The sequence below is a fragment of the Chinchilla lanigera genome, unplaced genomic scaffold, assembly GCF_000276665.1.
Source record: "Chinchilla lanigera isolate Chin_1 unplaced genomic scaffold, ChiLan1.0 scaffold00039, whole genome shotgun sequence".
Classification (NCBI taxonomy): domain Eukaryota; kingdom Metazoa; phylum Chordata; class Mammalia; order Rodentia; family Chinchillidae; genus Chinchilla; species Chinchilla lanigera.
This window is the reverse complement of record NW_004955440.1, coordinates 2,482,313-2,496,687: the sequence shown is the minus strand read 5'-3', so window position 1 is coordinate 2,496,687 and position 14,375 is coordinate 2,482,313. Positions and strand designations below refer to the sequence as shown.

The following is a 14,375-nucleotide window of genomic DNA, read 5'->3' as shown; positions in this document are numbered from 1 at the left end:
CTGAGATTTTCAATAGGGTGAATGAGGAACAGTATCACTAAGAAGGTGACCTTAAGAAAATAATTTATGGAAACATCATAAAGAAGACATCATAAAGAAGAGAGAATGGGCTATGTGTATATTTTGGGGAAGAATATTCCAAGGAACAAGAAGGTCAGTGTAGCCGGAGCAAAGAGTGTGTGGATGGGGGAAGTATAAGCAAAAGGGATTTGAACTGTACCAGGGCAGGCACCCATTACATATGGTCGTGTAGCACATGTGGGTATTATAAGTGACCCAGGGGAACTTTAGAGGATGAGCTGAAGTGCAAGTTTAAACATTCTTTTACAAGTGCTTTAAAAGTAGGTGCAGCGGGGCTGGGGATTTAGCTCAGCGGCAAAGCGCCTGCCTGCCAAGCGCAAGGTCGTGAGTTCGGTTCCCGGTACCGGAGAAAAACAACAACAACAAAAAAATAGGTGCAGAATTATAAATGATATCTTACCATTTTATCTTTCTTGAATTATGTGCAGCCTTGGTTAAGAATCCCTAGCTTAGAATATACATTAGTACTTTCTCTTTTCTTTCTTTCACATTTTTAACCTGCATTTCAAATTTTCCATATCCTTTTCTTTCCAAGCTGTTATCTGGGTAATTTTATTTTTACGTCTCTTAGTTCACTGATCATCTTCAGCATTATCTAATCTGCTGCTAAACTTACCTGTTGAGTTATTTTTACCAATATTTTATAATAAGATTTTCTAAAAATACAGCAAAGTTGAAAGAATCTTTACATTGAACATCTGTATATTTGCCATCTACATTCTACCTTTAATATTTTACTTTATTTGTTTTGTCATGTGTCTCTTCATCTATCCATCCACTGATCCATCTTAATTTTTATTGCATTTACAAGTAAATTTCAGATATTAGTATATATTTCCCCCAGATTTCAGTGTGCTTATCATTTGCCGGAGTTCAATATATGTCTGCAGGTTTTTTTTTCATTTGGAAAAAAGTGTACATTGAACACACATTCACTGAGTATTACAAATGCACATCTGTGAAACCCAAATCTTTATCAAGATATAGAGTAATATGAGCATGGAACATACTCATGATAATCTTTTATTGTCTCTAATTCCTTTGAGCTGTTTTCTTTCTTTCTCTGTAGTTCAGGGTAGAGGATTTTCTTACATATCCATTGATCCTTGGTAGCTTACTCGTATTTAGGAGAGCGGCCCTAACACGGTCTGTGTGTGAGTGGGTTTGCTGAATGGGCTCAAAGGAATTGAATGTGCTGAGACCTGAAAGATTGGTTGAGGGATTCCCCAAGTTTGAAAGTGCATAGATAGGCCTTTTCTCTAGGCTGGTTTTCCCTAGAGAGGAATAGTCCAAGTTCGTGCTTGTAGTTTGTAAGGCTGGAGGTCAATGTTCTTGGCACTGAACACTGGCTTTATATTTCAGCATGGAGATCATTACTGAATCCTTTTATTTTTATTACAGCACCATATTTCTGCTCCCAGTTATACCTAGAGCCTTAACATCTTTTTTTTCCAAGTTCTCCATAGTAACCTGCCAGCTATCTTCCAGGAAAGGAGATGAGCAATTCCTGACTAATGGGGCAGGAATGTGGAATCCACTTTTCATACAGAGTTATGAGCATCTGTTCTGTTTCCTTCTGCCCTGTATCCCTGTCTTCAGAGGCACCTGTTGTCCTCAATTCTTGCTCCTTTTTCCTGTCTGTACCTGTTTGCAGGGCCTGCAGTTTCCAGTTGCCTTGGGGCGTGGGTGCGTGCACATCATACAGCTTGGTTCTTTTTTAAATCCCCTTCCCTCCCACCCCTCTCCCTCCTGCCTTAAGTCCCCTTTCCCCATTTTCATTCTTGTTGATATCATTAATCTCAGCTCATAGTTAAGACATAAAACGTTTATGTTCATTGAGGTTATTAGGTTCCTGTATGTGGCATATCTTTGTTCTACTTATTTCCACTTTCCCTCCCCCCCCTCCTTCAGTCTCCAGGACCCCTTCCCCTCTGCAGGAGACCCACCCCCTTGTCTCCTACCCATCCTGCACTGCGCTCTTTGTGCTTTACCTTACTTGATGGAGAGCTACCATATGGTAATTAAACTTCTGTGTCTGATTTACCTCACTCTCCTGCTCTTTTCTAGGGTTCTTTCTCTTGCTAAGTTTTCCTCCTACAAGCATTGATCAGACAGAAAGCTGACAATGAAATCAACTCTTTATTCATCCATACAGTTTTCACCCTCCAAAATTTTGTTGACATCACTCATCTGCTGTTTGTGTGTGTGTGTATCCTTCCTTACACCTTTAAAAATTCCTGTCATTTTAGTGACAAAGAGTGGAGAAAAGCTTATATATTGGAACTCTACACATTTTAAAAGTCTTTCAACACATATTTCTGACTTAACCTACCAGAAATATCTTACTCTACCAGAAATCTTATAGAGTACTTTTCTATTCCACATCATTCTTAACCAATACTATTTAGTATCTATCCAAATATTTATAATATCTGAAAGATTTTTTTAAACTCAAGAGATTATTCATATGCACCTAATTATAAATTATGTTCAGTTGTATTTCTGGATTGACTTCTAATACATTTCCAACAGAAAGTCTCAAGCTCTGAAGAGGAATCTCTGTGAGAGCAAAGATTTTTGCTTTGTTATTTGCAGCCTATATACTATCATCATTTGAGACAGTATTAGCCAATCAGCGAGCACTCAATAAGTATCTGTTGAATAAATGCATAAAGAACTGGGAAAAGAGCTCCAGTTGCAGGGGATTCTTACAGGCAGCCCCTGCATTCCCAAGGCCTCTGGAGGAAGCTGCAGTCCAGAGCCCTGAGAGGGCCAGAGACTTGGGTGAGGGGCACCTGCTCAAATCCCAGAGACAACCCACACCTACATTGCCTGGCAAGGGCAAGGTCCTGAGTTCGATTCCTGGTACCAAAAAAAATAAAACCACCACAACTACAAAGGATAGCTTACATAGCATTTTAGCATAGCAAAATGAAATGCAAAAAAACCGACAGTGACATAATTAAAGGCAGCACAACCAAAATTAAATAGGATCATAGATCAGGAAGACTTTCTGGACAGGATGGAAAATAAGATGAAGCAGTGTTTTATCATGTATGTTTCAGCAGGTCTTCTTGAAATTTAACTAAAAATATGACACCTTTTTGTTTTTTTTGCTGTTTGAGACAGGGTCTCATTATGCAGTTCAGGCTGGCCTTGAGCTCACTTTGCAGCCCAGGCTGGTCTCGAACTCACAATGATCCTCCTGCCTCAGCCTCTCGAGTGCTGGGATTATAGACATGTGCCACCACACCTGGCTCTAAGACACTTTTTTCTTTAGACAACTGGTCTTTCAGAACCAGTTACATCAAGCAAATCAGCCTCTACATGCTGTTTGTCTGTTGTTTTTAATTGTACTTGGGAAAATATCATTAAATACCCTCACATTAGGAATGAGAAGAAAACTCAGCTATGAAAATTTTATAGACTTTTTGTGTTTCATTAGCATTTGTTGATTTTTTAAATTTTTGGTAAACATTTCCATTATATCTTACTTCAGGGATTTTGTACTTTTAGGTATTAAGTTTACTAAATACCATATCTTCCTACTTGCTCAAATTATTTCTTTTACTTAGGGCTTTTTGCATTTTCCAGTCTTCTTAATATCTTGCATAGAACATTGCCTGAATTCCTCTAAACTCACCAAGCTTTCACCTAAATGTCAAAACTTAGTTTACTTCTCTGCAGTAATTTTAATTTGGATTTCAGTCCTGGCTCATGGTTTGGGAGATCCAGCCTTCTACCAAAGCCTGAAGGCACAGAATATTCATTCTTATCAATGTCCTGTCTATGTCAGCATTCAGAGTTACTGCCTGTCACTTTCCAGGATGATAACCGTATTTATGGCTTTTATCACCTCTTGGGCAGAAGTTATTACCTTGGTACAGGCTATTCAAGTAACTTCTTATATAAATGCGACTATCGTATATTTTCTATCTTCATCCCTCCCTAGGTAAACTCTAAAAAATACTCTTGCTCAAGCTCATTGCCCGTTCTCTTGGTACCTGGTTTCCATTTGTACTGCTTCAGGTATTCGTTGTTTCCCCTACAGTACCGACTCCTGCATACATTGGGATGAATATTTCTCTGTACTTTGTCAGTAGTTTTCTCATTGCCATTTTTTGGTTTAATTGTCACAAGCTTTATTGAAGAGAAACCTCATTACCCATAGATCCATTTGCCAACTGGAAATGCTGCTTCATTCCACTTACAATGCATGATCTTGGGCAAGTTGAAAAGCCTATATTAATAATAATTTGTTAATATGTTGTCATCTTAAAACTAAACCAATTATAATAAAAATCATAACCATACAGAAAAGAATGGTGACTGAGGACACTCCAAAAAATGGGACTAAAGTGAAGCTCTTTTCCCCCTAAGCTTTTATACTTTTCCAGCATACATTTGGGGCTATGTTATAATTTATTAAATAGCATTTTCTTGGGCTGGGGATATAGCTCAGTGGCACAGCACCTGCCTGGCAAGTGCAAGGTCCTGAGTTTGATTCCCAGTACTAAAAAAAAAAAAAAAGACTTTAAATAGTGTTTTCTTTTAAAAACAAAATAATGACAAGAAGTTTTTATGTGTATTCAGAAACACTCTATAAATAGAAGTTATTAGTACAAAAGTGACATGAGTTAACATTTGACCATATTCATATGTTTGTTGCACTTGGGAGGCTGAGGCAGAAGGATCAACCTGAGTTTGAGACCAGCCTGGGCTACAAAGTGAGCTCAAGGCCGGCCTGAGCTTCATAGTGAGACCCTGTCTCAAAAAGACAAAACAAACAAAACAAAAAACTGGATGGAAAATGTTATATGAATTTAAGATTTAATCACCAACTTTAAAATATGAACTTAAACATTTTATCATATTTAGAAAAAAAATAAAAATCATTTTCTGAAAAACAAAAAAGAACTGTGTACACAGGAGGAATGCCTAGACAGCTGTTGTTAAGGAGCTTGCGAGGCTCCTCTTCTTAGGAACTTTTTCACCTGAGGTAGGCTTCTCTGCCTGTGTTATAGCTTTAAGAAGCTCATTTCTAAGAAAAATTTCAAAATCACAGCCTGTGGCTGAGAAGGACCTACAGGTATATTTTATTTAGTCCTCACAGCCTTAAAAAAACAAAGGACTAGGTAGGTATTGTGTTGCAGTTTTATGTAATCCCAGCACTTGGGAGGCTGAGGCAGAAGGATCAACATGACTTTGAGGTCAGCCTGGACTATGTAGTGAGTTCTAGGCCCAGCCTGGAGTAAATAATGAGATCCTGTCTCAAAAACAAACAAACAAACAAACCCCAAAGCAGTGAGAGGAACATTTCACATAAAATCTGCACATCTCTGGTATCTTTTGTCGTTGGAAGATCTAGCACTGCTGGGTTACCCACCTGGTTTGAACTTTACATACAACTAGATAATGATGCCACTGTAGTTCGGGCACATGATCTCAGTTCACCAGTGTCCTGCTTATATCCAATTATATACTTTGTTTTGACCTTAGAGACATGGAGACAATCCCATTGACATTTTGACTTCAGCTTTAGGCTGTAGTGGTGGATAGGATTTGGGGAACCATTCTGAATTTTTAGTTAGAAGAGGATAACTTCTAGGTTTTATATTATTTATATCACCTAGGAAATTCCACACTCTTCTTCCTCACCTCAGTGTCCAGAACTCATGATCTAACTCAAACAACTGTGGGGAGACAATTACACATGAAAATTTTTATACATCTTTTTAAAAATTTTTTATTTTCCCATTTCGGCACAGTCCAGGCTTTCTGAGCAAAAAGCCCTAGAAAACTAAGTTCAGAGATGACTGAATGGCAAACAGGCCTTGGAAGTTAGAGTCTGTATCAACTCCAGAGACTTTCAGAGACTCCTTTCCTTAGGAAACACTAGCTTACGTCCTAGAGGTAATGAAGCCCAGAGACATCCCATTCCTTTGTCCTGGAGACATTCGCTTACATTTCATCACAGCGGTCTCACTCTGGGGGGAAAGATGGGCAAAGCTGCCAACCACTCTATAGTATCACCCAAGACACAGGATTTCAAGGTCCCTCCCCTTGGTGCAAACCTACCACCTAAGCATCTGGCTCCCATCACAGCACTCTGTGAGGGTCTGGGATGGGGGGAACAGGCCTGGTGCTCTGTCAGTAAGAAACGATCTGTTCTCTGACCCAGGGATCTCATGTATCCTGCCAGAAATAGATATAACACAGTAGCCCACTCTTATTCAGAGGTTCTGTTTCAAGTTCCCCAGTAGAGGGTTGGAAGCTCTGATAGTACTGACCCCTACACAATCCTGTTTTTTCCTACACATGCATACCCATGATAATGTTCAATTTGTAAATTAGGTATAGTAAGAGTTAGCAACAATGGAACAATTATCATAACATAAAAAGTTTTGTGAATGTGATCTCTCTCAGCATCTTCTTGCCCTCCACTCTCCCTTCTTGTTCTTGTGATGATGTGAGATGATACAATGCCTATGTGACAAAATAAGGTGAGGTGAATGACGGAGGCCTAATGATGCGGCTTTCATCTCTTACGTGAGGTTATGTGAAAACAAGCACCTTGATACTATGACAGTGAACCTGACAACAGACATGGCTGGAGCCCGAAATGTACAATAGCTATTGTGAAATGGGAAGAAACTATTCAAAAGGGAAGAGAAACTGGGATGGGGGAAAGGAGAAAAGAAAGAAGGGAAGAGGAAAAATATACACAAGATAGTTAAGACAGTTATACTACTAATTTCTCTTAGTTCATTGAAAAGAAAGGTTTGTGCTAATATTGTTTGGTCAATTTTTCATGCCTATATCTTGTACTCTGAGCAACTACTTTGAAGATAACAATACACACTGTATTAACCATTGTTATTCTCTCATTGTCTTGTTTTGAAATTTTGTTTCATTGTTTTTTCCCTTTAAAATAAAAAAGGAGAGAGACGGCTAGAGGGTGACTAATGGGTGGGCGGTGTATACAGTATGGATGGGAAAAGAGGATGATTCACATCCTGATGGGACAGAGCAGGGTGGTGCGAGGTTTCTCACGCTTCTCAGAATGGCACATGATTTAGTGCTTAGGAACTGTTTACTTCTGGAATTTTCCATTTAATGTTTTTAGACCACAGAAGCCATGGAAAGCAAAGCTGGGTAAAGGGAAACTACTGCATGAGACAACATCTCCCCCTGGTGGCAGGAGCCGGAAGTTTTCCATACCCACTTCCGTGTAGATTACACAGGGAAAAACTCTTAATTGCTACCAATTTCCCTCAAACTTTATTATCTACATTACTCCATCCTCACACTCTGGTTTAAGAACGTGCCGGGCGTGGTGGCGCACGCCTGTAATCCCAGCACTCGGGAGGCTGAGGCAGCAGGATCGTTGCGAGTTCGAAACCAGCCTGGGCTGCAAAGTGCCCTCAAGGCCAGCCTGAACTGCGTAGGGAGACCCTGTTTCAAAAAGACAAAAAAAAAAAAAAAAAAAAAACAGAAAGAAAGAAAAAAGAATGTGTTCACTCAACTACTAAGAATATTCAATTATTGTATTTTTCTCTTTGTAGAGGTTTCTACATGTGATTTGAAATGCAGTAACCGAAGAGTTGGGGTAAGATTAGTTTTAGCATTTCTGACTTGTAAATTAAAAACTGAAGAATTCTAATTGTTAAAGACAAACTTCATTAAACAGTTCAGAACCTAGTCCTCAGCAATTATATCTCGGGAAAATAACTCATGGTTTGTGGACTGGCAATCATTCCTGGGAAAATGACACCTTGTGTATGGCTTTCCTGGGCTATTTCATTTTCTGTACATACTAAAGTTGGTAGCTCTCTTAGACACATTTTCACTTATTTATTTTTTGTCTTTTTTTGGTTTTGTTTGTTTGTTTGTTTGTTTTAAAACAGGGTCTTGCTATGTAGTCCAGGCTGGCCTTGAACTCACAGAGATCCTCCTGCCTCAGCTTCCTGAGTGCTGGGATTACAGCTATGCGCCACCATGCCTGGCTTCATCTGATTACATTTAACCTTGTATCAGTTTAGCCCAAGCATCACTCACTATATTTGTTTATGTGCTGACTCTCCTGACCACGGCTCAGGCAGGTGTCATTTGAACCAGTAATTCTTGTATTGGGTAAATTTGACAAAATCATTTTTATATTTCCCGTTACATATCTTATAAAAATTAATGAAAAAGTTTGCAATTTTTTGGTCATCCTGTATTTAAATAATTGGACTCAGTGGTTAATCTGTCTAGAAGCTAAGGAATTTTTTTCTAGTGGTGAATATTTTTTTAGCTGTTTAATTTATAAGTAAAACTTTTGGAAAGATATTTATAATTCTTTAGTTTTCTCAGCTCTCTCATCCCTTCTGTATGCTGTGAGCCTTTGAGAAAATATTTATTAGCACCTCAGTGTTTTAAAAAGTTTATTGACCTAAAAAAATTAGTGATAGTTAAAAGAACGTTGAAGCCCCGGGAGAATCTGCTATTATTTCTAACTTATTTGGGGGAAATGTAGAAAATCACCCAGCAATCAAAATGAGGCTACATTGCATCTCACCCCTTAATACCTAAGTTTCTAGTATAAGTTTTTTTCTTCCTGTTTAAGGTGGCAAAAGAATGAAAATTAAACTTATAAGCTCTCGATTACAATGCACAATCTGTGCCTATGAATATTCTTATATAATTATGGACTTTATACAAGGGAAAAGCCCACAAGGAAAAGAAGCTTTGAGTTTATAGCTTAATGACCGCAAAGTTGAGTGTTATATACTGGGTTATACTGACCTCTAGAGGTTGGTAGTAATAAAAACTAGCTCACTTTGAAAATACAGTGAACCCCTGCAATCCGTGGGGATTACATTCCTAGAGCACCTGAGAATTGTGAAAAACTGCAGGTTTCAGATATGGTTAGAAAAAGGTCCATAGATGCCTATTTTTATAGTTTAAACCCTAAATATGCTGTGCCTCCCACAGTTAAAAATTTAATTGAAGAATTTTGGCGTCATCTTAGGGTACTTTAGGGCTTTAAGAAGAACGGAAGCGAGAACATTAGAGACAGCCACGCGGTACAGCAACTTGTTATGATTAGGAACGCTGATGCATCTGTAGAGATGGGGTATACGGCAGTAGCCAATCAGCAGCAAGGAAAACTAAATGACGCTTTCGGATTGGCTGCTTGCAAAACTCCCGCCCCCAAATGCGGAGGATATTTGCGGTTTCCGTGAAATTACAGAAGTTTCCACGAAAAATTATTAGTTAGGTTCTAAGGAAAAATCCTCAAAGGACTGAGCCTGCGTGCGAACTCTGAACCGCGACTTCATGGGATGTACTGTAGTTGAAGGGTAAAGGAGAATGAAAAGTCATTCAGGTTACCAACTTTCAAGTGGAAAGTCTGGCAATGTATAAGCTACGCTCAACAAAATAATTCAGCAAAAAAAAAAATTCAGCAAAATGATGGTGAATATTTGTGTGCCAGATACAAACTTTGTAGCCAACAGTGGAGTGATGCTTATTAAAATATACATGAGAGCAATTTAAAACTATTCTCAGTGGGACTTCAAAAATCTTAAAGAGGGGCTGGGGATTTAGCTCAGTGGCAAAGCGCCTGCCTGGCAAGCACAAGGTCGTGAGTTCGATTCCTGGTACCAGAAGAAAAGACAAAAAAACAAAAAACAAAACAAAAAAAAACTTAAAGCAATCCTATGGAAAGAAAAATTAAAAGAAGAGAAATAAAATGCTTCTTATCTTAAATTTTTAACACAAATCCTTCATTTGAAAATATGAGGCCGGGCATGGTAGCGCACACCTGTAATCCCAGCACTCGGGAAGTTGATGCAGGAGGATCCCCATGAGTTCAAGGCCAGCCTGGGTTACATAGTGAGTTCAAGGTCAGCCTGGACTATTTAGCAAGACCTTGTCTCAAAAAACAAAAACAAAACAAAACAAAAAACTAACCGAGTGTTTACATCTCGTTTTTTAAAAGTATTGTTTTAAATTGGTTCTGAAAACACTACCGAAAGCCAGGTGTGGTGGCACATGCCTGTAATCCCAGCACTAGGGAGGCTGAGGCAGGAGGATGGTTGTGAGTTCGAGACCAGCCTGGGTTACAAAGTGAGCTCAAGGCCAGCCTGAGCTGCATAGCAAGACCCTGTCTCAAACAAGACAAAATAAATAAATAAATAAATAAATAAATAAAACACTACTGAGTATGAGATTTTAGTTGCATTATTTTGCTTTTCTTTTTAGTGCTGGAGATTAAATCAAGGGTTGAATACGTGATAAGTCCATGTTCTACCATGTTCTACTGAGATTTTAGTTTCAAAAATTTTGATCTCTAGGATAGCTTTGTACTCTGAAGACATTTCTTAGGAGAATATTACAGTCTCTTCAGATGACTTTAAGCCAGTTAACATGATATCTATTTGTGTTTCTGCATTTTCTCTCTCTTTCTTTTTCAGTTCCCTCTGCCACCACTGTCACTCTTGCCCATCAGATCTGATGTCCTCACCAGCCCCAAAAGTCACAAGTTTCCAAGAGAGAAAGAAAGAAGTCTTTCAAACTGTGCTTCCTTTGTACCGAAGTTCTCAGTGAGTCCACCACAGGAAGCCTCATTGAAGGGCTTGGTGGATCAGAATCTCAGGACTTCTGGTAGCTATATTTGGTCAAGAAACATGTACTCTCTTTCGAAAGGTAACCACCTGGATGTGGAGGAAAATTGGAGGTCCAAGGAAACAGAAGGATGGGACAAAATCGAAATCTCTTGCTTTGATCAAAGGCAGTGTCCTTTTGAGACTTTTAAGGAAGACAATATTCTTATAAATAGGGGAGCAGATTTTGAATGTCATGGTAGTGATATGAGAAAGGCAGAAGAGAACTCCCAAGATCTTTCATCAAGAAAGAAACCAGGTTCAGCAGCTAGGAAGCATGAACAAGATTCAGAAATTGTATGTACCTTTCCAAGTAAGCTGCAAGAAGCCCAACGTTCAGAAATAACTCCAACTGAAGATGAAGAGATTAGGAATGATACAACTGATTCAAAAAGCCCTTCATTGCATAAAAGCAAAGCCATAGAACCAAACATTTTCGAAGAGTTTACTGAACTTAAAAGTTTGTCAAATGCGATTTCTGATGGTCCCATTGAAAAGGTTCTAGAAGGCCATCCCAATATGGAGACAAACATGAAAATAGCCGTAGCGGAAGAAAGCAAAACAGAAATGAATGAGAAGATGCCTCTTGTCAGCATCACTTTCCCTGATGCTGGCACCCCCAAGGAACCAGCTGTAGTCAAACCAACCCTCCAAAAAAGAAAGAGCACCATTCACAGCGATAGCTTCAGCATACTTGTACACCACGAAAATGACAAGCGTAAGAATATCCGTAGAAGTAAATTGGATTCAAAGACCAAGACAAGTAAGAGGACATCTCAGAATTTCACGATTTCCATTCAAGCTTCTATTAAGCCTAGTGTGCATACAACTAGCATAAAAACTCAGGTTTTCCCTGCTTTAGAGCTGGTTGACCCTCGGCCTCAGCAATCACCCAGGTTTCAAAGGAGAGCACCACAGATAGAAAAGAAGCAGTCAGCTTACCAAACTCAGAACCCTAAAAAGCAATCATTTCCTTGCATCTGTAAAAATCCAGGAATAAAAAAACCGTGTGTCCCTCTCTCTGCTCAACCAGCAGAGCCAAGACTACATTACCCGGACCTTAAGTATAGTGACATGTTCAAAGAAATCAACTCAACTGCTAATGGCCCTGGAATATATGAAATGTTTGGGACTCCTGTTTATTGTCACATGCGAGAGGCTGAACGACATGAAAACAAATTTTACCGTGAGTTATATTCAGCTCCGTCAGGCAGATGTATAACCAATAAATGTCGATCTTCGCACAGTGAGAGGAGCAGCAACAGAACAAGACTTTCTCAGAAAAGATCTCATATTAAACCACCAAAGCCTTCAGTTGTTCTTAAACAAAAGCACAAAGGCTTAATTTCTAAAGAAAAGGGTTGCAAGGCTGTAGGTAGAAACCTACAAGACTCTGAAAATAGTAATGGTATTTCACAAGCAGGCTGGCAGATAAAATCTCCAGGAAATGACTTTCTATCTCCCAAAGATGAAGCTCAGCCCGTGAACTTGGCCCAGACTCTTGGGAAGCCCCCTGAACAGAACCAGTTCCTTGCTGTTTCAGATTTACCCATCGTTGAAGAGATCTCCATGGAAGAGCCTACCAACAAAGGAGATATTTCTAACCATCAGATACTCAGCACAAGCCTTAGCGATCTGCAAGAACTTGAAGAGCTACATCATCAGACCCCATTTGTCCCTTTAGAAAACAGCTGGACCATGCCCACTGAGAAGAGTTCTGTCAAGCACGTACTGCCAGAAAAGCAGAGTACAACACCTCTGGATAAAATAAATGCCAGTCAAATGTTAATGAATTATCTAGAATTTGATAATATTTTAGATAAGCCTAAAACACTTGCAAGTTTCTCTTTCCAAGAGAAGCAAGAGAGCGCATCTTCCCCAATATATCAATATTGGGCACATTCTTTGGATCATGATAGTTTAACAGATAAATCCATCACATTTCAAACATTTGGAAATACTTTAAAGGATACAGGTTCAATTTCCCGAGAAAGTCTGGACTCAGTAAAGAATGAAGACTTGACAGATGAACTACTAGGTTGTCTAGCTGCAGAACTATTAGCTCTTGATGAAAAAGATAACAGCTCTTGCCAAATAATGTCAAATAAAAGAGATACTGAAAACTTGAATCTTGTTCTCAGTAGGAGAGGAAATACCAAAAAAGAAGTGGACAGAGAGATGACAAGTATAACGATACAGGTTTGTATAATTAGAATCAGAGATTCATTAGGATCGGAAGGTACCTTAGAGAAAATCTGGTTCAAACTCCTATTTTCCAATGAGGACTCATAAACTCTCAGTAATTACATAGTTTCTTCAAAGTGTCATTGTTTGGTCACAAGGTTGGAATCCAGGTCCCTTAAAGATGTTTTCTTACTGGGCGTGGTGGTGCACACCTGTAATCCCAGCACTGGGGAGGCTGAGGCAGAACTATCTTTGTGAGTTCAAGACCAGCCTGAGCTACAAAGTGAGCTCAAGGCCAGCCTGAACTGTATAGCAAGACCCTGTCCCAAAAACACAGAAAAAAAAAAAAAAGTGTTTTCTTTTTATGGCCTTACTTCTGAAATTTAGTTTATCACTGAAATGAAATCAGTTGGGGTAAATTAATTTAGCAAAACTATTTACTTAAATAGGTCACTGTTTTATTCATCAATCACATTTTTAGAGCAGGTGATTTGTCATGATTAGCAAAGTAATAGAGCATTGCTCTATTTTTCTTTGTTTTTTTTTCTGGTACCGGGAATCAAACTCACGATGTTACATTTGCCAGGCAGGCGCTGTGCCACTGAGCTAAATCCCCAGCCCTTAAAGCATTACTCTAGATGTGTTTTGGTGTTGCAGAAGATGGAAAGCAGTGACCATGGCCTGTGAAACAGCTCACCATTTCATATGAACACATGAAACAAGCATTTCTCAGAGACTCCCTGCCCCTGAGCATTTGCTGTCAGATGGTTCGCTACCTTAACACAGAAATAGTGATACCTACTGTGTTTCTGGCCCTGAGCTAAGAACAAGGAAGACAGTAGTCTATAAGACTCAACTATTTTTTTCAAGAAAGCATGAGCAAAACTCCTGAAAAAAAAATTGAAACATTTTATTTGGCATGGTAGTGGAAATAGAAAGGAAAAGAATATCAGCATGTAGTTGTGTTTTGTTTTAGCATTCCAGGAGCATATGATTTTCTTATTTTGCTCAAATTTTAAGGACGAAATACTAAGTTAAGCTGAAATGTTATTTATTAAATATGAAACCAGATGTGATCAAAATATACAATGAATGTTTAAATTTTTTAAAATTTATTACACTAAAAGACACATTATCACTAAAGTGGCAAGAAGGATGGGATAAATGTATTTGTTTATTTGTTTGTTTGTTTTGGTGCCTGGAATTGAACTTAGGACCTCACGCTTACCAGGCAGGCACTATGCTGCTGAGCTATATTCCTGGTCCTGGATAAGTGTATTTGAAGTGAGGGGAGTATTTTGAGGGGATTAATAGGGATGTGATTTTGACTGTAATACATTTAACTATTCACTGTATTTTTTGATCACACAGAAAGCAAATAATTATACCATACCTAGGTTTATTGAGAACTTACTACATTTGAGTGAGGCTCATTGTATTATTTCATTTAATGTTTCAAAA

At 38.7% G+C, this 14,375-nt stretch overlaps 1 protein-coding gene and 1 pseudogene across 2 annotated transcripts in view; both read left to right on the top strand.

Annotated features, from left to right (window-relative positions):
* Nucleotides 1–14,375, top strand: part of Map3k19 (mitogen-activated protein kinase kinase kinase 19) — a 59,233-nt gene that overhangs the window by 36,484 nt on the left and 8,374 nt on the right. For both annotated transcript variants that reach the window (XM_005390756.2, XM_013517470.1), the window contains 2 exons: nt 7,647–7,690; nt 10,542–12,929. In XM_005390756.2, the coding sequence (XP_005390813.1) occupies nt 7,647–7,690; nt 10,542–12,929 (2,432 nt within the window). The remainder of the gene's footprint in view (nt 1–7,646; nt 7,691–10,541; nt 12,930–14,375) is intronic.
* Nucleotides 106–4,344, top strand: LOC102012900 (annotated as a pseudogene).